Source organism: Aethalodelphis obliquidens, unplaced genomic scaffold, assembly GCF_003676395.1.
Source record: "Aethalodelphis obliquidens isolate GAN/ISIS:26980383/991018 unplaced genomic scaffold, ASM367639v1 scaffold34, whole genome shotgun sequence".
Classification (NCBI taxonomy): Eukaryota; Metazoa; Chordata; class Mammalia; order Artiodactyla; family Delphinidae; genus Aethalodelphis; species Aethalodelphis obliquidens.
In genome coordinates, this window is record NW_020837978.1 from 3591269 (window position 1) to 3616107 (window position 24839).

The 24839-nt window shown below is 42.2% G+C and overlaps 1 protein-coding gene across 6 annotated transcripts in view; it reads left to right on the forward strand.

Annotated features, from left to right (window-relative positions):
* FARS2 (phenylalanyl-tRNA synthetase 2, mitochondrial) overlaps positions 1–24839 on the forward strand; it is a 383657-nt gene that overhangs the window by 60039 nt on the left and 298779 nt on the right. For 5 of the 6 annotated variants that reach the window (XM_027128279.1, XM_027128281.1, XM_027128276.1 and 2 more), the window contains exon 3: positions 14064–14707. The exons of the other annotated variant lie outside the window; for it this stretch is intronic. In XM_027128279.1, the coding sequence (XP_026984080.1) occupies positions 14087–14707 (621 nt within the window). In that variant the 5' untranslated portion in view covers positions 14064–14086. The remainder of the gene's footprint in view (positions 1–14063; positions 14708–24839) is intronic. 6 annotated transcript variants of the gene reach the window in all.

A 24839-nucleotide genomic window follows, 5' to 3' on the forward strand; every position in this document is an offset into this window, starting at 1 on the left:
CCAGTGGAAATCCAAGAAGGAGGCAAAAAACAAATTTAAAAACAACAGAAAACTGTATGATGGCCCAGAATAGCCATAACCTTTCCAAAGGATGACCACTGTCATTGAGAAAAGTTTAAATTTTGTCTATCGCCTCTGTTAAATGCTATAGTAACATTTCACGGTATTTCTGTACCGGTGGTTCTCCAGCCTTTCCTGGCATCAGAATCGCCCTGAAGCCTGCCGGCCCCGCCCCAAGTCCCTATTTCCTGGATCAGGGGTGGGGCCAGAGCCTTACTTCTAACAGCTTCTCTAGTGATGTTGGTGCAGCTGGTCCTGGGACCACACTTTGAGTGCCACTGTCCTACATAAAATCATCTTCAGTGTTGTTTAAAATCATAAGTGTAAATTTCCTATAATTAACTTACGTGTAAAGCTCATTGCTTACTACATAATTATTTCCAAAATACCTTCATTTTGTATCATCCTCCCCATAGCCCCCTCCTAAGGGAACCTAAGGTCATGGGATATTTTCGCTTTCAAATACATAATCCTCTGTGCCATTCCCCCCTATGAGAGTCTGCTCTCAGTTTCTTCAATGCAGAGAAACTCCAAATGTTTGTGATTCTTCCATTTTTGAATTCATTTGTTTCTACTTTCATTCTTTCTTATTCTTAATTTTATTTGGTTATCGTTTTACTATTGGAACCCAAAGCTTAGTTTTACTTTTTTTTTAGATTACTAATGAACTTAATGCTCTTTTCCTGAGCATAGGTCATAAATTCCTCTCTGTCACACACACCCTACAAAATTCAAAAGGTTATATGACGCTGTATAGTTAAAAAAAGAGTTTCTCTCCTACCTCTGTCTCCCAGCCACCCACTTCCCCTCCTTGGAGGCATCGACTGTTAGTACTTTCTTGACATACATGCAGTCTTTATTATTTACCAATTTTGTATTTGTGAATTTGCCTAGTTGCTAGAATTTATAACCTCAAAATCAGCACTCCTGGGGCTTTCATGGTCATTTGAGGACATGCGCAGAACATCACAAAGCAGAGTCCCCTACCCACGTGTTCCCAGCTGAGGTCAGGCAAGGGGGTGGTGGTCTGCTTTCTCATTTCAGCTCCTACGTAGATAAGTATCTTTTTTGCCGTCTATTTAGTGCCGTGTTTTTTGTGTTTTTGTGCTTTTTGGGGGTGATTTTGCTGTTTAAATGGCCCCCAGGCCTAGTGCTGAAGTGCTGTCTAGTGTCCCTGAGAGCAGGAAGGCTGTGACATGCCTTGTGGGGAAAATGCGTGTGTGAGATGAACTTGGTTCAGGCGTGAGCTACGGTGCAGTTGGCTGTGAGGTCAGTGTTAATCAACCGTATGTATTACATAAGATGTCTTTAAACGGAAAGACACATAAGCCAAGGTTATGTACTGATTAGTTGGCAAAAATGTGAGCAGGGCCTCTCAGGACACTAGGTCTCTCTCCCTGAGGAGCAGCGGTTCAGTGTCCATTGATTCGGTGTTCTCAGGGATGTTCTAGATCAGAACTACTTTGAAAAATGAGAATTGACTGTGTATTATTTTCACTGTTTTCATGACCCAGATATTTTGCAATTTGAATTCAATGCTTTCATGTACTAGCTAATCCTTAAAACTTAACAAAACTTACAGAAAAATGCAGAGCTATGTGTTTTACAGGGGATTTTAGCAGAGAGCACAATATAATCAGGACCGATTGTGGCTGATTAGGGCGGATGGAACCTGGCATGTAGGCCTGAATTTCACTCTTCTGCCATCTCGCCACGATGTTCAGAGTATGACTTAGCAGGCACACGACAGCCTTCTCTGCATTAAGAATTAAGGAGTGTTGTTTGATTTCCACCCTTGTAAATGACTTGCTGAGTGAACCTCAGTGCTGTGCTTTGACTTTTATCATTAGGTCTGCTGTGGGGAGAGGATCAGGCAGTTGAAATATCACTGTGAGTTATGGAGTAGTGTCTTCTCTTAGTGAAACAGTGATATGGAAATATACAACATGGATATTCCTAGTGGCGTTTACTTGTTTGACTTGGGAAAACATTCTTTTTAAGGACAGAAGCATCGTCCCCGTCCTCCAGTAGCTTAAGATCTAACAGCTGGAGCAGCATCCTGACTGGTGGGTGCAGTGAGTGTTTTATGTGCTTTTGGGGAAGAAAGAAGAGATGGGTCAGTTCCGCCTGAGCAGAGTGTGAAGGGTAAGACCTGGTTTCATAGAGATAAAACATCTCTGGAATTACGGATCATGTCAATGGGAAGATGTGTTTCGGTTTGAAAAGAAATCTCGCAAGGAGCTTCTCAGGACTGTATCTGTTGGAAAAAGCAAAGTTGGCGGGTGTTTATCAGGAAAGGACAAGCAGTGGAAATGGCAGGGGCGGCCTGGGACCGGGTGAGAGGCAGACGGCCTGGGCTTGGACCCTGATGCAGTCTTCAGTTGGCAGGCACAGCACTGGGCACATGAGTTTATGTCTGTCATAGTGCTGTCAAGAGGATTAAATGAAAGAAGAAGAATAAAGAAAAGGCTTCGGAGAGGAGGTGATGTTATGTCACCATTTGTAGGTAGTGTTTCAGGCTATTAGCGTCTACTTAATAATTATGGAGCTACCAACTATACTTCAATAACATGTAAAAATAAATAAATACAGAAACAAACAAAAAAATAATTGTGGAGCTAAGGGCTGGCGAAGCCTTTGTGTGCTAGAAAGACTCTTTCCTCCACTGTAGCCAAGACTCCCGGATTTTATATGCAGCGACTTTATTTGGAGGAGCTTAGATAAAATCATTTTATTTAGAATATTTAGGAGAGCAGAAGTTTTCACCTGGAGGCTACGTCTTCTATGTAACAGTAATATTTCTAATTACCTAAAATAGTTTTTAATATGCAGTTTAGTGAGTTGGTTTAAAACAAGTTTTAATTTTACCTGCCATAGCCATTCGGCTTGCTAAGTATTTCTGGGCGAACACTTTAGTCTTTTTCATTAGCTGAGTATTTTTTATTTAAAGACTATTCTGTACACGTACATTAGTAGGGTTATTACACATTATTTTAAATGCTGAATTTAGTGGATAATTAATTATGTCATTCTCCAAATGTGTAATATGTGGAAGGACTGTAAATACCTTTCATTAGAAACAAAAATAAATGATGACTAGTAGGTTGACCTAAGTTGAGATTAGCCAGCAGTTTTGATGTTTCACTTGACTTTGATGAGATGCTAAAGAGCATTAAGGAAGAGTTTGGTATATTTGTTTTATAGTGTTTGTGTGTATTATTTTTTATATGCATGAGAGGAATTTTTTCCCTGGCATATTTAGGGAAGTATTCATTCATACTAATGGGTATTGGTAACATGAACTTAATTTTAACTCATGATATTTTTCTTAAGTGAAAATTTGTGAAAGAGTGGTTGGGAGTCTAACTACAATTCCAAATATGGTGACATCTTTAGATACTTACTAACCAGCCTTCAAGTTAATTTTGTAGGGTCTTTTGTCTGCAGTCATTCCCTCATGCATTTGCTTAATTACAGATTTTAACCTTTTGACTTATGGCAGCAAAACTGATTTCTCTTGGAACTGAGTACAGTGATTTGTGTTTTTAAAAACCTTTAAAAAGTTGTGTTTTTCCATTTGTTTCTGTGTCCATCATAAGAGATTTTTCTCTTGAGTACTCCTCCATTCTTGAATAATTAAGAAGTTTCCAGCACGACAGAACACTTTCCAATCTCTCATTCTTGAAAACACGGCATTTATGAGCAGAGAATGGTACTGCTTGTCATTTCTCCACTGAATTACAGTGATGAAAAGACATCTCTTCTGAATGGGAACATGGCCTTGTATATTCACATAATGATTGTCTGTAGAATTGCTTTCCTCACTCCTTTTTTCCCCCTTAGACTTAATTTTTTTTTCCCCCTTAGACTTAATTTTAATCAGAGACATTATCTACACAAAGGTGCCTATTACCAAAGAAGGCTGTGGTGGCAGGGGCCTTCTCGGGGTCTCTGATCGGTTGGCCCTAGCCCTGTCCCTTGTCGGGCCTGCCCTCTGAGCGGAGCTGCCAGGTTCTCGCGTCACTGTGGTGACAAGTGGTGTGCTCATTTATACAGCAGCTGGGCCTTGTCAACCTGTGGAAGCCATGTGCCCCTGGCCGCAAAGTCCAGTGCCAAGTTTGTGCTGGTGGCTTTAAGCCATGCCTTAAATACGTTGCTGAAACCGATGGTGGATAAGTAGTCATTGGAGGGAAGAACTGCGTTCATTTGCGCGAAGTAAGAGCATTTGTGAATGGTAAAGGGCTGCTGGTATTTCTGAGCAGTAGACCCTCCTGCTTTCTGGAGCTGCAGGTTTCTGCCTTGGGGGCTTCCCTTTTGTTACTTACGTGCTCCTGAATCAGTCAGAAAAATGCATCTCCGGGGTAAATCTTTAGAGGAAAGAGTTTATGTATACTTTATTCTCTTCAGTGTTAAAGTACCCAAAGTACAAAAGCAAAGTTGTTGGTATCAGTGCCCACAATCATAGCTAGGAATTAGGCACACCAGATGCTGGGAAAAATGATAATTGTGTCCAAATGGACAAAACTCAAGGAAAGAGTATGGGACGCTCTTAGTATAACTGTGTGTTAAAACATTCTCCTAGGCATTTCATGTTACTGCAAGGTACTGATTTCAAAGCGCACTGTCCATTTGACCCTCTATTGGCTTTTTTCTAGTGGGAGAGATGTATATGTCCACAGATGCTTACCACTAGGTTCATTTGGCACGAAAAGTGTGACTATTTCTATGTTAAACATCTAGGTAATTTATATTGGCTTCAACCAAGCCAGCAGGAGATAAGTTTTCCTGGTGCCCAGTTAGTTAAAGTGTTTGTAGAAACAATATCTTCTGTTCTTCTGCACATCCAGACTGGACTCTCGGTGGTCTTATTCATTGTGTATTGCACAAGACCTCTCCCAGAATAGCCCCCTAGTTATTCTCCAAGGTACAGCTAGCCAGATAACGTGTGGCCTCGTCTCTGAGGACTGGCTTCATGTGCACGTGGCCCTTTTCCTCATGGTTCCGCTCTCCTGAGGACAGAGCTCTGGCCGGGCCATCAGGACCGGGCCTGGGCTTGTAAGACCTTTGCCCTATTTGACCGAGTTTCAACTGCACTCTTGGCTTCTTTAACTCCTTTGGTTTAGGTTATATAAACATTATGTAGCCTAATCTTCTCTGTTTCTCTAAAATGTATAAATATTTTGATATAGATTTTCCTGAATTCAGAGCTGGCTTCTACTAACATAACGTGATATATTTTATTTCGCCACCATATTAAATTACATTTCCCTTCTGATTAATGTCACCTATGAGTTAGGAGAGGTGAAAACACTTTAATTGAACCCAATTACTGTTTTGTCATGTAATTAAAATTCCAGAAAGCCTGTTAACGTACCCATATTGATACAGCAGAATTAAAGAAAATGCTATTTATGGAAGGACCCAAAATCCTAGGGTCACTCCTTAACAGGTAGGTGCCTGAGAAGTGAAACATGGTGTGTGTCCTGGGAAGGAAGCCAAGAGGGGCAGGAAAGGTGGTTGTGTTCACCCAAAGCCATATCTGAATAAATACTCTGCTCGGCCATGAAAGTTTTTAAAGGGAAGTAATCTCAGTTCATCGTTGAGATGGTGGGTCACAGTCATCACCATCCCCCACTGTCTGCAGGCTTGTGTGCAGGCTTGTTGACTTGTGATTTTTCTTTAGATGCTATTTCGTTCACATAAGTTTGTTCGTGAGATTACTGAAACGGAAGCTAGGGGAGAGATCTCGTCATCTGTTAATTAATTATTCTTCATTTCTAGTCCTCTGGTCTACGGAAAGAACCAACAGGTTAGGCAAGGTATTGTGTGGTCAAAAGATTTGAAAGGTGTGCTAGGACCTGCCGTGAGTAGAGCATGGGGGTGCCTGATTTAAGGTTAGGGACAGGTCAAAAGGGCCTCTTCCCCGTAGAGAGCTCTTTCCTGCCTAAGGTTGCTTACAGCCTTACTTTTCAACTTCTTGTGAAAAGTAGTATTTTTGACATTTGCCTACTCAACAGCGTGACATCTGTAACGGAGCCTGGTGACCAAGGAATTTTATGTCCCTGAAGAACAAGTATACAGTCATCACACAGTAAAATAAAACTGCTTGCTGTAGTTAACGGATTCCTGAAGTTCCAAGACCTGAAAGAACTCAGCCTTGAAATGCTATTTCTGCAGCTGCTAATGCTGGAAATGAGGCTGATAAATCAACACTAGGAAATGCTTGGCGCTGACCTTGGACCACAGTGAGGTTTGACTGTGAACCCACAGAGAAGACATTGAAGGATTTCGTGTCACTAACGAAGAGATTAGCCACATTTCTCTTCTGCTGGAAGTTGATCAGCCAGTGTAGTAAATAAGTTGAATAGAAGCTGAATTTGGTAATGTTGCACCTCTTTGTGCATTCCTTGAATGAAGGCGGAAATGCTGGAATGGTATTAAATTCAGACAAGCGTGAGGAGAGTAGTGATGAGGATGAGGGTGACGTCATGAATGTAGGTGTGATAGTGGGATTTACAGTAAGGAATATATCTGTGGTCTTCTTCCATTGTTCCTAGCACGGAGCTCCTAAAACCCTTCTGACTGTAATCTGTAACGCATAGGGGCATTCTTCTGTTATGATGTCAGTTTTGTTCTCAGTTCCTGAAAAATGTGTCTGTTGTTATTCATAGAACAAGCCCTTTTCTACTACCCCTGAGTTTATGTTAATGAGGGTAGAAACCCATATTAAAGTGTCAGGAGACAAACGAGCCTTTCTAAAGGCCATGTGCGGGGTGGGGGGGCGTCATTTGAGAATGATGTTCCAGGCCCATCATCAGATGCCCAGGTTGCGGCTGACGACCACCGCGGTGATAGCCATGCTGTTGTACTTTTCTGAGGTCCTCTTGCAGCCCCGTACAATGAGCTGCGCACGTAGCATAGGTGGTAGCTTAGACTGAACTAAACTTTAGTGACTATTTTCCTTAGAAATAAGAAAGATTTTTCCTTACTAAAAGACAGCGTAACGTTTTAGCTTTAACGTGTATTAAAGATTTCATTAACGGGTATCATTGAGAAACATCTGTTTGGCATAAGAGCCAGTATTATCAATTTCCTAGAAAATCTGAATGTCTTGGGGGAGAAAAGCATTGACTGATTGGCATTGTGCTTCTGACAGTTGATTTATAGCTAGGGAAAGGAATTTGGAAAGGCAAAGAAGTTTTTTATATGCCAAGCATTTCATCTGTGGAAAACGAAGAATGTTGCCCACCGTCCTGTTCTACAAGTATCATGTCATTAGCCACTGCAGTTGCTGACCTGTCCAGTGGTTAAGGCTCCACGCTCCCAGTGCAGGGGGCATGGGTTCGATCTCTGGTCAGGGAAAATTCCACATGCCATGCAGCCAAAAAAAAATTACAATACAGTACACCCTGGAAGGAATTCAGGGTGAAGGTCAGAATGAAGCACTCTGTGTGCCGGGAAAACAGGCAATATTTTGGGCCTCTCGGCCCTTAGATAGTTAGAAATATTTCAGGAGAAATTTTTTTTTAATGCTAACCATCATCTGAACCTCAGCAAGTCATAGTATTTATTTATTTATTTTTGGCTGTGTTGGGTCTTGGTTTCAGTGCGAGGGCTTTCTCTAGTTGTGACAAGCGGGGGCCGCTCTTCATCGCGGTGCGCGGGCCTCTCTTGTTGCGTAGCACAGGCTCCAGACGCGCAGGCTCAGTAGTTGTGGCTCACGGGCCTAGTTGCTCCGCGGCATGTGGGATCTTCCCAGACCAGGGCTCGAACCCGTGTCCCCTGCATTAGCAGGCAGATTCTCAACCACTGTGTCACCAGGGAAGCCCCCAGGTGAAATTTTTTAGGAACTGTATTCTTGCATCTTCCCTTACTTAGAAAAGCACTTAAAGTTCATTAACTGAAATAGTATTCTTTGTGACTAGTGGTAACCTTGTAGCGAGATGTATGCTTGACTGCACGTACCCCTTCACCAAAATTGCGTATATATTGGCTTCTCCCTCTGCTTCTTAGAAGCAGCTTCTCAGAGTCACTTGAGAGAATGTCTCCTGGACCACAGTCCTCAGTAAGTCCTCAGATAAAACTGAAACTCACAGCTCTCACGTTGTGCATTTCCTTCCGAAGTGGACACCTGTATTGTTAAAAGTAATCTCTTACCTGGTCACTGAATGCAGTTAATTAAACTACAGCAGCGTTACGTTTATATTGGCATTATTCTTTTGTTTGTTTGTTTTTTTGTTATTGTTTTTTAACACCTTTATTGGAGTATAATTGCTTTACAATGGTGTGTTAGTTTCTGCTGTATAATAAAGTGAACCAGCTATACATATACATATATCCCCATATCTCCTCCTTCTTGTGTCTCCTTCCCACCCTCCCTATCCCACCCCTCTAGATGGTCACAAAGCACCGAGCTGATCTCCCTGTGCTATGCGGCTGCTTCCCACTAGCTATCTATTTTACATTTGGTAGTGTATATATGTCCATGTATTGGCATTATTCTTGATACAATTATAAGTGGGTTTAATACAACCTCTTAAAATGGCTAGAACTCAACTCGCCATATTTTTAAATAACTTTTTCTTATAATAATTCAACTATTTCAAAATAACAGGTTTAATAAAAAATGTAATAGATGTCCATTTAGAAAATTTAGAACTATAAAAGTAGAAAATAAGGACCAGGGATTATAGCCATTGAATCTTACATAGTTCTTCCACGGTTTCTAAATATAGTAAGTGTGTATTTATATATATATATATATATATATATATATATATTTATATAGTTAAGATCATCTCATACATTTTTATATTCTATTTATCACTTTGTCAGTATGCAGTTATGTCATTAAAGCTCTTTGCAACCATTACACTTTATGACTGCACAATGTTTTACTGTATGGTTCTACTATAATTTACTTAATATCCCCCTCTCTGGGGAAAGTTTATGTTGTTTGTAATTTTTCTGTATTATAAATCACACTGTAATGAAACTTCTTTGTGTTTCACTTCTGTCTTAATTTGCATTATTTCTTGTGATGGTTCCTTGAAGGGTAGTTACCATGCGAAAGGGTATGAACAGGTTTGAGTCTCTTGCTAGTGCTAGATGGCTGCCCAGAAAGGCTGCACCAGTGACACAGGGAACGGGCTTTTTAGAGACATTTTCTTTGCATTCAGCAGGAACAAAAACACTCTTTGCCCGCTCTTTTTGAGCAAAAGTTAATGGAAATTGGCTGTTTCCCTGCCGTTATTTAGTCCAGTACAGTATATAAGCTGTGTGTTGACTGGGCCCAGCTTCATTTTTCTGGGTAGATGCTGTTTCAGCCCTGTCTCTGCAGATTAATGGGACGCACCTGATCTCTTTTGCATGGCCATAACCACATGTGGGTCACATTTGGGTACCATGGCCCTTTCCGTAAGCTAACTGTGCTTTAGAGAAATTACCACTAATTAGTTTCTCCTTTACACACAAGACTGAGGGAGATTGAAGGAAGGACTGTTTAAACCGCTGCAAAATTCATTCATTCTAACAGACAAAATAACATTTACTTGGTGAATGTTGAGATTGTACAGAATATTTTTCTTTATAAGTCTAAAGCTTTCCTTGGGAGATCGGGGTCATCTATTGAAAGTTCCCTTAACTTCCTTTCTTTTGGTCTCAGAAGTTTTAAAGTATTTTTAATCCATTTTCTCATTCATTTTTATATGTTCCATTCATGTAAACCCATTTTAATCTGACTTCTGTCTTCACCCAGCCATTGAAATTGCCCTGTTGATGGTCGTCTTGTCAAATAGTTCTTTACTTTGCCCCCTGCCTAACATCTTTGCTACATTTGATCCTGTTGGCCAATTTCCTTTCCATCCTTTTCTGTTTTCCCACTTTCTCTTCTCCCTTCCTCTTCTGCCTGGTGTCAGGTGTACTGCTAGCCTCTGAGTGCGCGGTCATTTGGGAAAGAGAGGGGTTGTGTGTCTTCTACTCTCAAGAACCACATAGTCTAGCAGGAAGACAGACAGTTGGTAATAATACAGCATATTAAGAATTGTATGTACAGCGGCCCTTGGTTCAGAAATAACCTTGGTTTCCTTCTAGAAACTTCCTGTCCTAGGTTCTGTGAGAACCCTTTGGTTCTTTTACTCTTTATATATCCTTCTTAAAGAGGATAATTGCCAAGAGCTCTGTCTTTTGCCCATTTCTGCTGTTACTCTCACTTTCCAATGGGTTCTTATACATGCTTACGACATTAACTCTTAACCTCTATACAAACAAATCCCAAGGTCTCCATTGCTAGTACTGAGCTCTTACCTTATTTGCAAACCTCAGACTGGGTCCTAGAAATTGTAAGATGGCTCTGTCACCCGTACTTAACTTCAACACGTCCAAAGTTGTTTCCCTCTCGAACCAAAGACAGACATGTGGAAATCATTTGGACAAACAAATAAAATTCATCCCATGTTCTCTGTCTCAGTGGTATTGCTTTCTCTGTTACCTGGTCTCTAGAAGTCTATGGGCCATTTTTAACCTTTGATTCAACTTATCTTGTGTCTTACGTACTAGACAATGAGTTGAGTGCATTATGAACAGGATGCGGTGTAATCCTTTTACTATGAGGTAGGTATTATTTTCTGTATCTATACATGAGAAGCTTGAGGGCCGAAAAACGTCAAATGCTGTGTCCAAGGATAATACACAGAGTGCCCAAGGGGCCGGCCTAGGGTTACAGCCCATGGGTGTCTCTGCTCAGTGTGGCCTTTGCCCGTGATATTGTACTGACTCTTTTCATGGTCCGTCTCACTATCGCTTATGTGCCAAAGTTAACACATTTAATATTCACATTTGTACGTTTGTTACTTTCAGCGGCTCTATAATCCACATATATTTGTGACCAGAAGGTATTCTTAGTAATGTGGAAGAACTTTTCAGTGAGTTAAGCTAAAACAGGGCTCAGCAAACTTTTTCTGTAAAGGACAAGATAATAAGTATTTTAGGCCTTGAGGGCGGTACAGTCAACTATTCAGCTCTGACTTTGTAGTGGAAAAGCCTCCACAGACAATATGTAAACAAATGGGCATCACTGGGTTCTTCCAAACGTTATTTTCAAAAACAGGGCATGGGCAGTTTGGGCCCGCAGGTCCTGAGTTGAATGGTATTTCATTTCCACCATCTAAGCGAATGTGTTTTCTTTGATTTATTCATGCATGTATTTAAAATGCATTGAGGTATAATCTAAGTTGCTCAGTTAAGGTAGAAGTTAAGATAGGTAATTACAGAGAAGTAATTTGAATGTAACAGTCTTGGGTCTGTTTTGACTGAGAAATAATTGAGTTGCTCAGAGTTCTGAACTTGGTTCACAGGTAGATGTATGAGTTTTGCAAGTTACAAGATCTAATTGAGGCCTAGATTCTTTGTAAAATAATAAGAGTAATACTTGCCTCACAGAGCTGTTGGAAGGATGAAATGGAAAACCACTTTCCATAGAGGCAGGACCATGGTCGGCGTTATCTTTCTGGGTCTCTTGTATTTTCCAGATGGACTTTCTCACAGAGAAACTTGACAGAGGAAAGAAGAAAGGCATTTACTTTTCAGATGGCAGTGGGAAATCTAGCATAGTCATTATTCTCTCTCTGTAAGAGATGATAATAAAAAAAAACAAATTGTTTTGGGTGGGGAGAAATGACAGATGAGGGCTGAGCAGATAGATTGAAAAGTCTGAAAACAAGGACAAGAAAAGTAAACTTTCCTTAGCAAGCTAGGGGTGGGGTCAGGAGGACCAAGAAAGGACGTGTGGATGGGGCACCTCGGTGGGAGCAGAGCCTGGGGGTGCAGGTGGGCATGGGCATGTGTGGAGCAGAAACAGAAAAAAGGGGGGTCGGCAGCCCATGAATACGGCCTCAGGAACACCTTCCCTGGAAGAATCCTGAGCTTGGTGATAGCACATGGCTTTGGAAGGGAGAGATGCTTGTCGTGTCTTGCCAAGGGCGCTGAGCTGGGACGCTGACAACCGACCAGCGTGACTTAGTGCTGAGACGCAGGAGGCGGCACGGGCATATTTAAAATTTATATCCACTGCAGTGACAGGCCGCTGAGCACTGTGGAGGGGGGAGATGGATTTCCACTGAAGTGCAGCCAAAAACACTTTTCGCAACAGCTCTGACAAAATAGTGCCATAAATGAATAAACCCACAGAGTTTCTGGGTATCTTTGAGAGCTTCTAACGTGACGGCCGTCTCAGACCAAGGGGCTCTCTCCAGGTGTCACATGTGGTTTAACTCGGATCTTGGAGGTCTCGGTTCCATGGGCTGGGTGGGCTGTGCTGTTGGGTACATACCCGCTGTGCTTTGGATGGTCGCGTGGAGCAATGTCCTTCCCTCCTAATGCAGTTTATTAGCATGAAGTTAGGCATTTTCTTGGTATGATTGCAGAGTCCTGGAAGTCAAATCACTACCTGGTTGTGTGCTTTATAGTAGCCCAGTGGGTAAAAATGCCACGTTTTAGAAGATGTTATTTGGCAGATTTAAGTTCATGGTAAATTTTTTATGAACCTAGGGATTTGACCTCTAAAGATCTTCATGCCTGAGATCCCCGAGTCAATTTAAACTTGCTCGTGGACCAGCAGAGAAGTATCCAGAATCCTTCAGTGTTGTCTTAACACTCCCTGTACCTTAGAGTTGGGGCCGCTATACCTGGATCTTTGTCACCTCATTTTTGATGTGAACAGCCTATGAGTGAGTTCCAGCTGTGAAATCTGGTCCTCTTCTTATTAAATTCTGGGCATTAAAAAGAAGATCTGGTCAATACGCTGTGTCCTGGCTGCTCTGCGTCTCTTCCCAAGTGAGTTTAGGCCTGCTCCTGGTTTCCTGTGGGTGCCCAGTAGAAAGTTGCTCTTTTACAAAAGAGACATGTAATTGATGGGATCCTACAATGGTATTAAGTTTAAATGACATGACCAGATGTGAGGACAGAAAAGATTTGCATCTATAAAAATAATTTCAGCTGTCCACTGGTATAGTCTATCACTCTGTGTAATATTTCCTTAAGTTTTTCATTTTTATTTTTAAAAAATCACATAAAAATAGCGATTACCTAAATTGGTGTATTTTATTGGAAACATCCAAAAGAAAAGCTTTGCTCATGTCATCCTGTAATATGGTGAACTAATCAGAAGTCACATGTTGTCAGGAGTGAGCAGAGCTTGGTGGTTAACGAGGGTGAAATGGGCAGGATGGCGTTTCAGACATTCTCCTTCCATCCTTCAGAGACATGACGTAATCATGGGTTTCCTTTAAGGAATGAGACCCCCAAAAGTAGTCAAAATAAAAGAAAGTCATGGGACTTCCCTGGTGGCGCAGTGGTGAAGAATCCACCTGCCAATGCAGGGGACACAGGTTCGAGCCCTGGTCTGGGAAGATCCCACATGCGTGGAGCAACTAAGCCCGTGAGCCACAACTACAGAGCCTGCACTCTAGAGCCCGCGAACCACAACTACTGAACCCACGTACCACAACTACTGAAGCCCACGTGCGAGAGCGCGTGCTCCACAACAAGAGAACCCACTGCAGTGAGAAGCCCACGCACCGCAACGAAGAGTAGCCCCCGCTCACCGCAACTAGAGCCCGCACGCAGCCAAAAACAAAACAAAAAAATAAATAAATTAAAAAAGAAAGAAAGTCATCACGTTGATAGTTTTATTCAGCGTGAGGGGTCCGGGACATGATGTGACCTGATAAGGGAAATTTTCTTTACACTCATGGATCTAAATGTCAGGGGAGGACAGCTAGAGATTAGGGATCTAAGCGTGACGTCCGTGATTCTCTTGATGTGGAGCAGAGGGTATAAGCCTCTGGGCAGATTTCCTTAATTGGCTGTTCGCTCTGAGTGGCGGAGGGGGAGGCAGACATCAGTAGGGTGGTGGGGAGCTGGTGGGAGACAGGGCCCTCCCGCCCCCCCCCCTTACTTTCTGCAGAGTGAAACATGACTGGTGCTTATGTGTGTGCTCTTTCCAGAACCCGTGAAAGGAGTTGCTGCGATGGTTCGCTGGGCTCTCAGGAGAGCTGCCCAGGTGCACGTCCACCTGGCGAGGAAGGCCAGCGGGGTCTGCCGAGGCCCTGAGCATCAGGCCTCGGGCGCGAGGCCCGCTGCCCCGGAGCCCGCCACCCGGGGAGCCCTCGGGGCCCCGGGCGGCGCGGTGGAGCTGCTGGGCAAGTCCTACCCCCAGGATGGCTACAGCAACCTGTCCCGCAAGGTCCTGTCCAGGGTCGGCAGGAACCTGCACAACCGGCCGCATCACCCGCTGTGGCTGATCAAGGAGAGGGTGAAGCAGCACTTCTATGCGCAGTACGTGGGCCGCTCGGGGACGCCTCTCTTCTCTGTCTACGACGACCTCTCCCCGGTGGTCACCACCTGGCAGAACTTCGACAGCCTGCTCGTCCCGGCCGACCACCCCAGCCGGAAGAAGGGCGACAGCTATTACCTGAACGCGACCCACATGCTGCGCGCGCACACGTCCGCGCACCAGTGGGACCTGCTGCGTGCGGGGCTAGACGCCTTCTTGGTGGTGGGCGACGTGTACCGGCGTGACCAGATCGACGCCCAGCACCACCCTGTGTTCCACCAGCTGGAGGCCGTGCGGCTCTTCTCCCGGCACCAGGTGAGTGCGGCCCCTCGTGGGCTTGGAGGATGGCCTGTGTGGTGTCGTGGAGGCCACTGCGGTTTATCTCAGCCAAGCCCCACGGGGTCCTTGACCGTGTTCTGCACCCGTGCGTTATCCATCCTGGCTGGCGTCCTCTTTGTAGGCGGAGCTCAGTGTTTTCTGGCTGATGTGTTGTGTCAGTAGCCGCAGAAATTGGCAGGCCTTTGTTTCCTTGTGTCAGTCCTTTTCCTTCCAGTCCCATCGTGCCTGTCTCTGGGTTTTTCCTTATGAGTGGGTAGTCAGTGGCTCACAGTTACCCCCAGTCCCGGATGACTCGAGATGCAGCCCTGAGACCCGAGGTCTGGTTACCCCACATCTCAGTTAGCGGAGGTTAATTACATGTTCCCGGTGTTAGGCGCGAATGAATTTCTTAGGTAGCCTGGGGACTGGTGGTTTAGTGGCTGAGACTGTAAGCTGTCTTCTTGTCCCGCACTCTGTCCTTACCGTCCCCTGCTTTACACTTGTGGGTGCTTGACATTTTCTCTTTTTGAGACATTTTCATTATTGCTCTTCTTGAAATACGTGTTTGGATGCATAGAGCCTTTTTGATCAGGAAATCTGATATTCCGGCCATTCTCAAAAGCACCCAACTCCTTGCACCTGTTAGCTGACGTCCTAATACGTTGTGCACAGCTTTTTTCTTTTTTTTGGCAATTTATGAATATTCCTTAAAGCTTGAGTCTATTTCCTAAAAAAGTGCAGTATCACTTGTCTTTCATTAACATATTTTAAAACCATCTCCGTTTTTATGTGAGAAACAAATGGAATTAATGAGGCATTACTCCTATAGTACTTCTTCCAAACACGTTCACTGAAACAGGGGGAATAATTGTCACAAAACTCCTTCCCACAAAACACCAGGTTAGTGGGTTGTCGGATATGAGCAGGAACAGTATAGGATCCTCAGGCTGGTGAGTAACCGCCGTGTGTTGTGTTACATGAGTCGTGTTTTAGGAGAGAGGGCCGTTAGCTTCAGGATGTGCTGCCTTCCTGGGAATTCAGAAATAGGTATTAGCTTTACACAAAAGGCCACCCAGGCTTGATCCCAGAGCTGCTTGGATGAGCGCTTTTGCTACTAGGAAAAGCTGACTATTTTCTGTGTTAGGAGTAATAACTATTAACAAGGATACAGATTTATTAGGAAACAAAAGGGAAATGGACAAAGACAGGTCGAAGTCTGGGAAATATGACCAAGTGATGGAATATCACCTACAGCTAATGAGCCAGCGGAGGTGTGACACCAGTGACAGGGTGTCCAGGTCACGGCAGTGGCAGGTGCATAGCCCAGTTTATCTCATTACAAAAATGAGCAAGGACGGTGCTCCCTGGTTGGTAAGCCTGCAAGCCGTGGGAATGGCAGAGGAGAGGAGGCTGCAAGACACACACTGGTGTGTTAGTGGTGGAAAAAATCCAGGCTCCCTTAGACGGTGGGAAACAGGGAGCGGGGAGGGAATTAACCTCATCTCATTTCACACTTGTGCGGGGTCTGGTCCAGTTTAGCGGGGAGCAGGCGCTAGTTAGAAAGATTCTGCTTCTAGTTAGAAAGATTACACACACACACACGTACACGTATGTGTCTAAGAATATAGTTTGATAAAGTAATTCCACGTGCCGTGTTTCGTTTACTCCTCGTAATAAAAACTTGTGAGACAGATTATTCCCACTTCGACCACAAGGAATCTGAAGCCCCAGTAGGTTAGCGACTTGCCCAGTATTACCCAGCCAGCTGGTGGCAGAGTCAACCCTGAACTTCACCTGTTCTACTGTGGTCTGTTGCTTTTCATAGAGGAGCTGCTTGGGACCCAAGTGGGGCTTTAGTTCCAGGAACGGTGTTGGAGAGAGAGGGGTGGAGTTTTGTGGATTCCTGGCCTCAGCTATAGTGTTGGTACTAAGTCTGACCTAATCTTAAATCTCAAAAACATTTGTTTCCTTCTTTCAGTTTATTACCCTAGGAATAGGATTTTTCTCAATAGTTTTAATCATGCTACATATATAATTTACAAAACTATATTGTCATCCTTTAAAGTTTTCCTGTTATTTCATAATCTCGGTAATCATTGTTTTCATCACTACATGGTATATTTCAGCAAGGAGGAAAGTGCACAGAGAGGTATGGGGTAAAGGAACAAGGATAAACACAGAAATGGATGAACTATGACGATGTATATTTTATTTAACTATTAATTGTGAATAAAACCCTTCTGTGTTTCGAGACAAGGTAAGATGTATCAGTATTCACAAATATAAATGTGTTAAATTTACCAATTTAAAGACATACCTTATCAGACTGGACATTTTTCAATTAGAGAAACCTGAAGTAGAGTCATACCAGAGGTTGAGAGTAAAGGGCAGGAAAATATATATCAAGCAAATACTTACTAAAGGAAAGCTGGTAAAGCAATTATTAATATTAGATAGAATAGAATATATGGAAGAAATATTAACTATGAATAAAGAGGGATAATACATCGACCAGGATGCTTTATGACTTAGGAATTTTAATGTGCCCAACATCATAGCCGTAATGTAGAAACCAAAACTGAAGAAATAAAAGTTAAGTTTGACAAATTCATAATCATAGTAGAAGATTTTAAATGACCTCAATCGAAAACCAATGGATTAAGCAGACAAAGTGAGTAAAGATACAGGAAATCTGAAAAATATGGTTAAGAGGCTTGATTATGTTTATGTTTAAAATGCTGTAAGTGTGTGTGTGTGTGTGTGTGTGTGTGTGTGTGTGTGTATTTCTGTGTGTTTGGACAGACAGACAGACATATACATAAATCCTGTACCCAAGAGCTGGAGGTATATAGTCACACGGAATAACTTAAAAAAATAAGGGGCTTCCCTAGTGGTTCATTGGTTAATAATCCGCATGCCAGTGCAGGAGACACGGGTTTGAGCCCTGGTCCGGGAAGATCCCACATGCCGAGGAGCAACTAAGCCCATGCGCCCCAACTACTGAGCCCGTGTGCCACAACTACTGAAGCCCACATGCCTGGAGCCCATGCTCCACAACAAGAGAAGCCACCTCAATGAGGAGCCCATGCACCGCAACAAAGAGTAGCCCCTGCTTGCCGCAACTAGAGAAACCCTGCGTGCAGCAACGAAGACCCAGTGCAGCCAAAAATAAATAAATAAATAAATAAATTTTAAAAAAACATGTTGCCCACGTACTAGGTGACAGTTGAAGTCGTAAACAAATGTCAAAGAATCAGTAACATTAATAGAACCATGCCTGACTACAATGTAGTTGATGTAGAAAGCAGTAAGAAAAGGATACTAAAAGTTTCCATATCCTCAGCCATCTAAAAATTCACAACTATAGATTCATGGGTTAAAGAGAAATATTAGGATGTATCTCAAACTGCTCGGGCATGGGGGAAATAGTCACTTTATTACGTAGGAACTTGGTCGACCCACTTAAGTTGTACCATCACAGTTAACATTAATAAAGCAAAATGGACGGGATGCAGCTAAAAAAAAGTACGGGCCATACACTTCGTTTTAAATATATTATTAAAAACAATTAAAACCCTGCTAAAAGCAAACAACATTGTTCTCAAAAGTGGGAATTGGGTTGTATAGTTTTTAGTAGTCCCAAGTCTTACAAAACAGACACAGCACCTGGAATAGCAGAACCCCAAACCACAGACAACTCCAACACCCTGGCTGACAGCGTCTCGCTAAGCGCTTCACCGCTGGCTGGCAGATCTGCACTGTGTCAGAAACTGAGACGGTGGGGGAAGCCAGGGGCCGAGAAGAGGAGAACTTCCTTAGGAGTCTCCCAGAGAACAAACTGTGGGAACCAGATTGACTAGAGGGGTTTGACATTAAGTCCTGGTGGTAACACTGTTCACCAGTGGCCACTACCATCACAGAAAGCGGGGCAGTCAGACTTACATGTCTCCTGATGGAAGAATACAATGCCACCTGTGAAGTCCTGCCCAAAACTTTGGACCTAAATCAGTTCAAATAGCTAGATCCAACAACCAAATTTATAGGAGATACAGAGGACAGAGAAACACATTAAACTATACCATGTAGATGTGATAAGCAAAATCCAGCCTGACGAAATTCTACAGCAGTGTTCCTCAAGATGAGATCTGCGTAATGAAATAAGTACAAGAATCAGAAGTAAGTGATTAGAAATGTTTAGACCGTCATAGTCAAGCCTGTTGTCAGAGGACTTCTGTGGCTCTGCATGCAGACTGGTCCAGGTGTTCCCAGATGCTCTTGGTGAGCTGCATGTGCTCAGTCTGGGTGGTGGTTTTGTGCAGTAGCACCGTGTATCATTTCGAGACCGATTAGAAATCTAAAACTGTCTCTTTACCGTAGACAGTTTGAGCAGCACTGCTCTACAGGATAAATGATTCAGTTTCTTCAAATAAAAGCAAGGAAAACAAAAGGGGAAGACAGTGGATGGTGCCTATAGCTGAAAAGGACAGATCTCAGTCACAGTGTGTAGATCCTGTCAAGAGAAAACACCTTTCAAGAAAAAAGATTTGAGACCATTGGAAATTTGAACACCAACTGAATATTTGAATTTAAGGAGTTCTTTATTTTTACTTTTCTAAGGTATAACAATGGTAGTGTATTTTTATACAGTCATTCTCTTTCAGAGATACATATTGAAATACACATGAGCAAAATGATGTCTGGATTTTCTTCAAAATAATGGGGGGTAGGTGTCTGGGGGTGAATGTAAGAGGATTGGTCATGAATTGTCAATTATTGAAGCCGGGTGTTGGATACATGATGAATCCAACATTATCCTTTCTATTTTTGCATGTGTTTGAAATTTTCCTAATAAAAGTTCGAAGAAAAAGACTGAAGGAAAACATTGGGATCAGTCAGTCTGTCAATAAAAAAAAAAATTTGCTGAACATGAACTGGGATCCGGGGCTGTAAGAAGGTATCACACAGTCATGAGGAGGTCCCTGGTTTCACGGGGAAGACAACAGTTAAGATTAAAAAAATAACGGGAGGCGGGAGATACTAAACACTAGAGCGTGAGCACAGGTTACATTCAGTAGAAAACTGAAACTGATTAAATCTAGAATTAATAGCCTCTCTTCCATCATTCTGAGATGATTTTACTGTGAGGTTTTATAAAATCTGAAAGACTTGTAGTCTTTCTCAAAAAATAGAAAAAGAGGGACCTATCAAACTCATTTCATGTTAGACTTGTTAATAACAAATTAGATAAAAAAGATAATATTAGAGGTTTCATCTTTATGAACACAGATTATTCTCATTTCTAATGAACAGGTACAGAATTATTAAATGAAATGTTTGCAAATGTAATTTGTTGGAGTATTGTGTCCTACCACATTATTACTATGCATGTATTACATTATATGATATTAACTGATACAAGGGGAAAAAGCATGTGATCACCTCAGTAGATGTGGGAAAATCATTTGGTGGCATTTAATGTTTTAGGACGTTAAAAAAGCATTTGATGACATTAATATGATAAAAACTTTTAGCAAGCTAGGAACAGAAGGGAACTTCCTTAACATTATGAATGATATTTGTCAAGCACTCACAGCATACATCATAATTAGTGGTGAATCATTATAAACAGTCCCATCAAATTAGCAACAATTCAGGGTTGCTTGCCATCACTGTGTGGGAGGTTCTAGTTTATGCAGTAAACCAGAAAGAGAAATGAAGATCTAAGCATTGGGAAACATGAGATAAAGCTGCCTCATTTATGGATGACATGATGGGCTACCTAGGAAATTGAATAGATATCCAGATCAATTATTAGTGCTCATAAGAGAGTTCAGCAGTGCTGTTGGATACAAAGACAATATACAAAAATACATTTCTTATCTACAGGTATAGCCAGTTAGAAAATAAAATGGAATAAAGATTTTATTCATAACATCAACTAAAACTTCGAAGAATCTAGGTATCATTGTTGCAGAAGATGTTCAAGATACTTGTAGATAAAATTATCAGATATTATTAAAAGACGTAAAGGAAGAAGAGACAAAGGAAAGGAAGGAGAGACAAAGGAACGATATACCATGTTCCTAGATTCATGAAGATGACAGCTTTCCCCAAATCAATCTATAAATTCATCGTAAATCTAATAAAAATGTCTACTGCGTGTTTTGGAGAAGTTGAAGGACTGATTTTCAAATTTATAGGAAGAGCAAGTTTACAAATAGCCAGAAAAAAATTTAAGAGCACCAGTGTAAGGGGACACGCCTTACCAAGCATCAAGACTCATAATGCTCCAGTTATTAAGATGGTTTTGCATTGGCACAAGTTTAGTCAAATAGAGAACTTTGAAACAGCTCTCCTCATATTTGGGAGTTCATTTTCATTATAAAATGGAAGTGATGTTAATAAGTGGGGAGATGATGGATTCCACATGAATTGCTCTGAGACAGTTGTCTGTAGAGGAAAGAACACTTGGTCTCTACCTCACACCAAATGCAAAATTCAACTCCGGATGGTTTCACAATCCATTTGTGAAAAGGAAGTCTTCAAAACTTGAGAAGAAAATACAAGAGATTATTGTTATCACCTTGTGGGTAGAACACAGTCTCTTAAATCGAGAATTCCTAAACAAGAAAAATCCTTAGTGGAAGAAAAATTTTAAAGTTGACTGCGTTAAGGTAAAACTTAACACCTAATAAAAGAATTCTTAAACAAAGTTAAAAGGCAAGCATCAGGCTGGGTGGAGAAATCTGCTATGCATATAACTAACAGAGGGTTATTGTTGATCAGATATAAAGGTCTCAGTATGATAAAAAGAATCCAGTAGGAAAAAATCTGAAATACCAAGAGTTGGCCGATATGTGGAGCCGTGAGAATGCTCTGAGGGAGTATAAAACCCACACCTGGAACCCCACTCTCAAGTGTGTAGTTCAGATGCGTCTTGAGTGCTTCTATCAGCAGATAGTGAGAATGTTCATAGCACTATCAGTATGGTATGGTATTCATATATTTGTGAAAATGAATAAATCACAATCAAATATATTAACATGAATGAATATAGAAAGTAGCATTAGGCAAAGAAAGTTTTAAAAGCGTACATTGTATGATTGCATTTATGTAAAGTTTAAGACATGGGCAGAGCTAACCAATATATTATTTTGGTGTTTGTGCATGTGTGGACAAGTTATGGAAAGCAGGGGAATAATTTAAACATTAAGTTTGGTTGTTACCTCTACAAGGAGTGGCAGGGGATTGTGATCAGGTACGGGCATGCAAGGGGCTGCAAGGTTTTTGGTACTATTCTCGTTTCTGAAAATGGATATGGGTGGTGAGCAAACATGTATGTGCTTTTATTACTATTTAAAATGACATACACTTTTTATAAATCGATCGTGTAATTTTTTTTTTAAGAAAGAAAAATGGGCAAAGAACATTAACAGCCTGTTGATGGAAGAAGCATGAGATCAGCCAATAAACAAGGATCGGTTTTATCGGTAAATAAGGAAATGCAAATTAAAGCAACCAGATATTCCTACAAACTGATTAGATTAGCAAAATTTAATAATCTTGACAATACCGAGTATCTAGAGGAACCATAAATCTTACACCCTTCGACGGGGAGTGTATGTAGTTGCCACCACTTTGTAGAGTTATTTGGTAGTTTTCCTTTTTTTTTTTTTCTTTCTCAAATTGTGCGCTCTGGGATCTGGCATTTTTCTTTTAGGTGTTACAAATAAAGGACAATGGGCTCTAAGTGTGCATTGAGTGCTTCACAGCAGTTAACATAAATAAACTAGAGGTACCATGTCAACTTGGATGAGGTTTTAATAAAACGTTGAGAGAAGCAAATAAATTATGAGTGATACTAAACTAGGATATCTTCCTAATAGGTATTTCAAAATGTGCCCAACAGTACGTGCTCTCACTGTGCCCTTAGTCTGTGCTCCTTCCCTCTCGCTCTCTGTCTGCGTGCACGAGCTCCAGCTCCTCCTCAACACACACACGTGCATGCACACCACAGCCACACAGTTTTTTTGTTACATAAATATGTAGGTACCACACAGTTTTTTTGTTACATAAATTTGTAGGTAGGTGTGAAAAAAGTACATGGGAACGATAAACACCGAAAGCAAGACAGTGATTTCCTGTGAGGTGAAGGCAGGGCGAGTGGTGGTGGCACAGGCGTCATCAGTGTTTGCAAAGGAATCAAGATGTTATGGATTTTTTGGAGCGTAGAAGGATCTCTGAGACTGAAAAGTTTGAGAACCACTGTTCCATAGCTTCGAAACTAAATTTTTGGAAAACATTTATTGAGACATTTATTTTTGCAAAAGATAGCAGATTTCATGTGTTTGCTGGACCCACTGGAGGGAGCCCATATGAATCCTGTACCTATTTAATCTGATTTAAATATATTAATTAAAAAGTACACACCTGGACCAGTGCTCGAAGAAGCTCCGCTTTCCTTTGGTCTCTGGAGATGCCTGTCCTGTCTCGCTGGTGGTGCCCTGTTCAGGGGGCCTGCGAATGCACGGGGTGGGCAGGGGGCAGACATTCTGCAGTTTACTCTCCACTCTTGGCTGCAGAGGCTTTGTTTCCTCCGTGTCTCTATCCCTGTTTGATGATTTCCTCTGGGTAGGTGTTATCCAGGGTCTTTCTATTACATACACTTGTGCAAGTGATAGTTTATTCATGCTGAGCCTTCCTTTCTGCCTAGTCCCATCTTCATTATTGTAAAAAAAAATTCTAAATGCTACGTTTCTTCCTCCGTTCCTTCCTTTCACCCTTCTCCCCTCCCCCTTCTTTCTTTTTTTTTTTTGGTAAATTTATTTATTTATTTTTGTCTGCCTTGAATTTTTTGAAATTTTTACTGGTCTACGAAATACAAAACTTTAAGTCTTAATAACTGAAGATGTGGTGATATTATGGAGAAGTTGTAAATACTTTATAATATATGATTCATGAATATTCACACAGAAACAAAGGAGCATATTTTCATAGAAGAGATAAATGAAGTTGTATAGAGAAGTAAGCTTTTTTTTCTTAGTTTTTTTTTTTTTTGGCTGCATTGGGTCTTCGTTGCTGCACGTGGGCTTTCTCTAGCTGCGGTGAGCGGGGGCTACTCTTCGTTGCGGTGCACGGGCTTCTCATTGCGGTGGCTTCTCTTGTTGCGGAGCACAGGCTCTAGGCATGCGGGCTTCAGTAGTTGTGGTACATGGGCTCAGTAGGTGTGGCTCATGAGCTCTAGAGTGCAAGCTCAGTAGTTGTGGCGCACAGGCTTAGTTGCTTCGTGGCATGTGGGATCTTCCTGGACCAGGGCTTGAACCCGTGTCCCCTGCATTGGCAGGCGGATTCTTAACCACTGTGACACCAGGGAAGTCCTGAGAAGTAAGCTTTTGCTATAATTTTGACCACAACGATTGCTCTATACTACTTCATCACGATGTCTGTGTGAGGTTCATATCCCATCCCATGCCCCTTTTTATAAGTGATCACTGTTGCTCCCCGTTTCCCCTTGTAGGAGTGCGGGTAAGGGACTTCTCCATAGACTTGTCTGTAATGGCTCAATCCTGGTATAGACATCCTTCATTACAAACAACCCCTTTAGCCTCTATCGTGCTCCATTCTTGTTAGAAAACCACTCTCATTTATCATTAGAAAATTTTATTTTTCCCCCTTTGATACTCTCTCCCACTTTACAGATGGTTCATTAGAACCCTACTGTTCCTGGGCTGCTTTTCCCGGGCTCCCCCAGTGTCAGTCTTGTGGTGATCCAAGCACAGTCTCTTTCTTCTTGCTCTCTACCCCGAATCACTCTTCTGTCCTTCAGTGAATGACAGGTTTTATTCTCCACCATGTGGTGATTGGGTTTCCTTAATAGCCTCATGTGGAGTGGGCTTTATTGAAGGCGTTGTTTTTTTTTTTTTTTTTTTTTGCGTTACGCGGGCCTCTCACTGCTGCGGCCTCTCCCGTTGCGGAGCACAGGCTCCGGACGCGCAGGCTCAGCGGCCATGGCTTCCGGGCCCAGCCGCTCCGCTGCATGTGGGATCCTCCCAGACCGGGGCACGAACCCGTGTCCCCTGCATCGGCAGGCGGACTCTCAACCACTGCGCCACCAGGGAAGCCCTGAAGG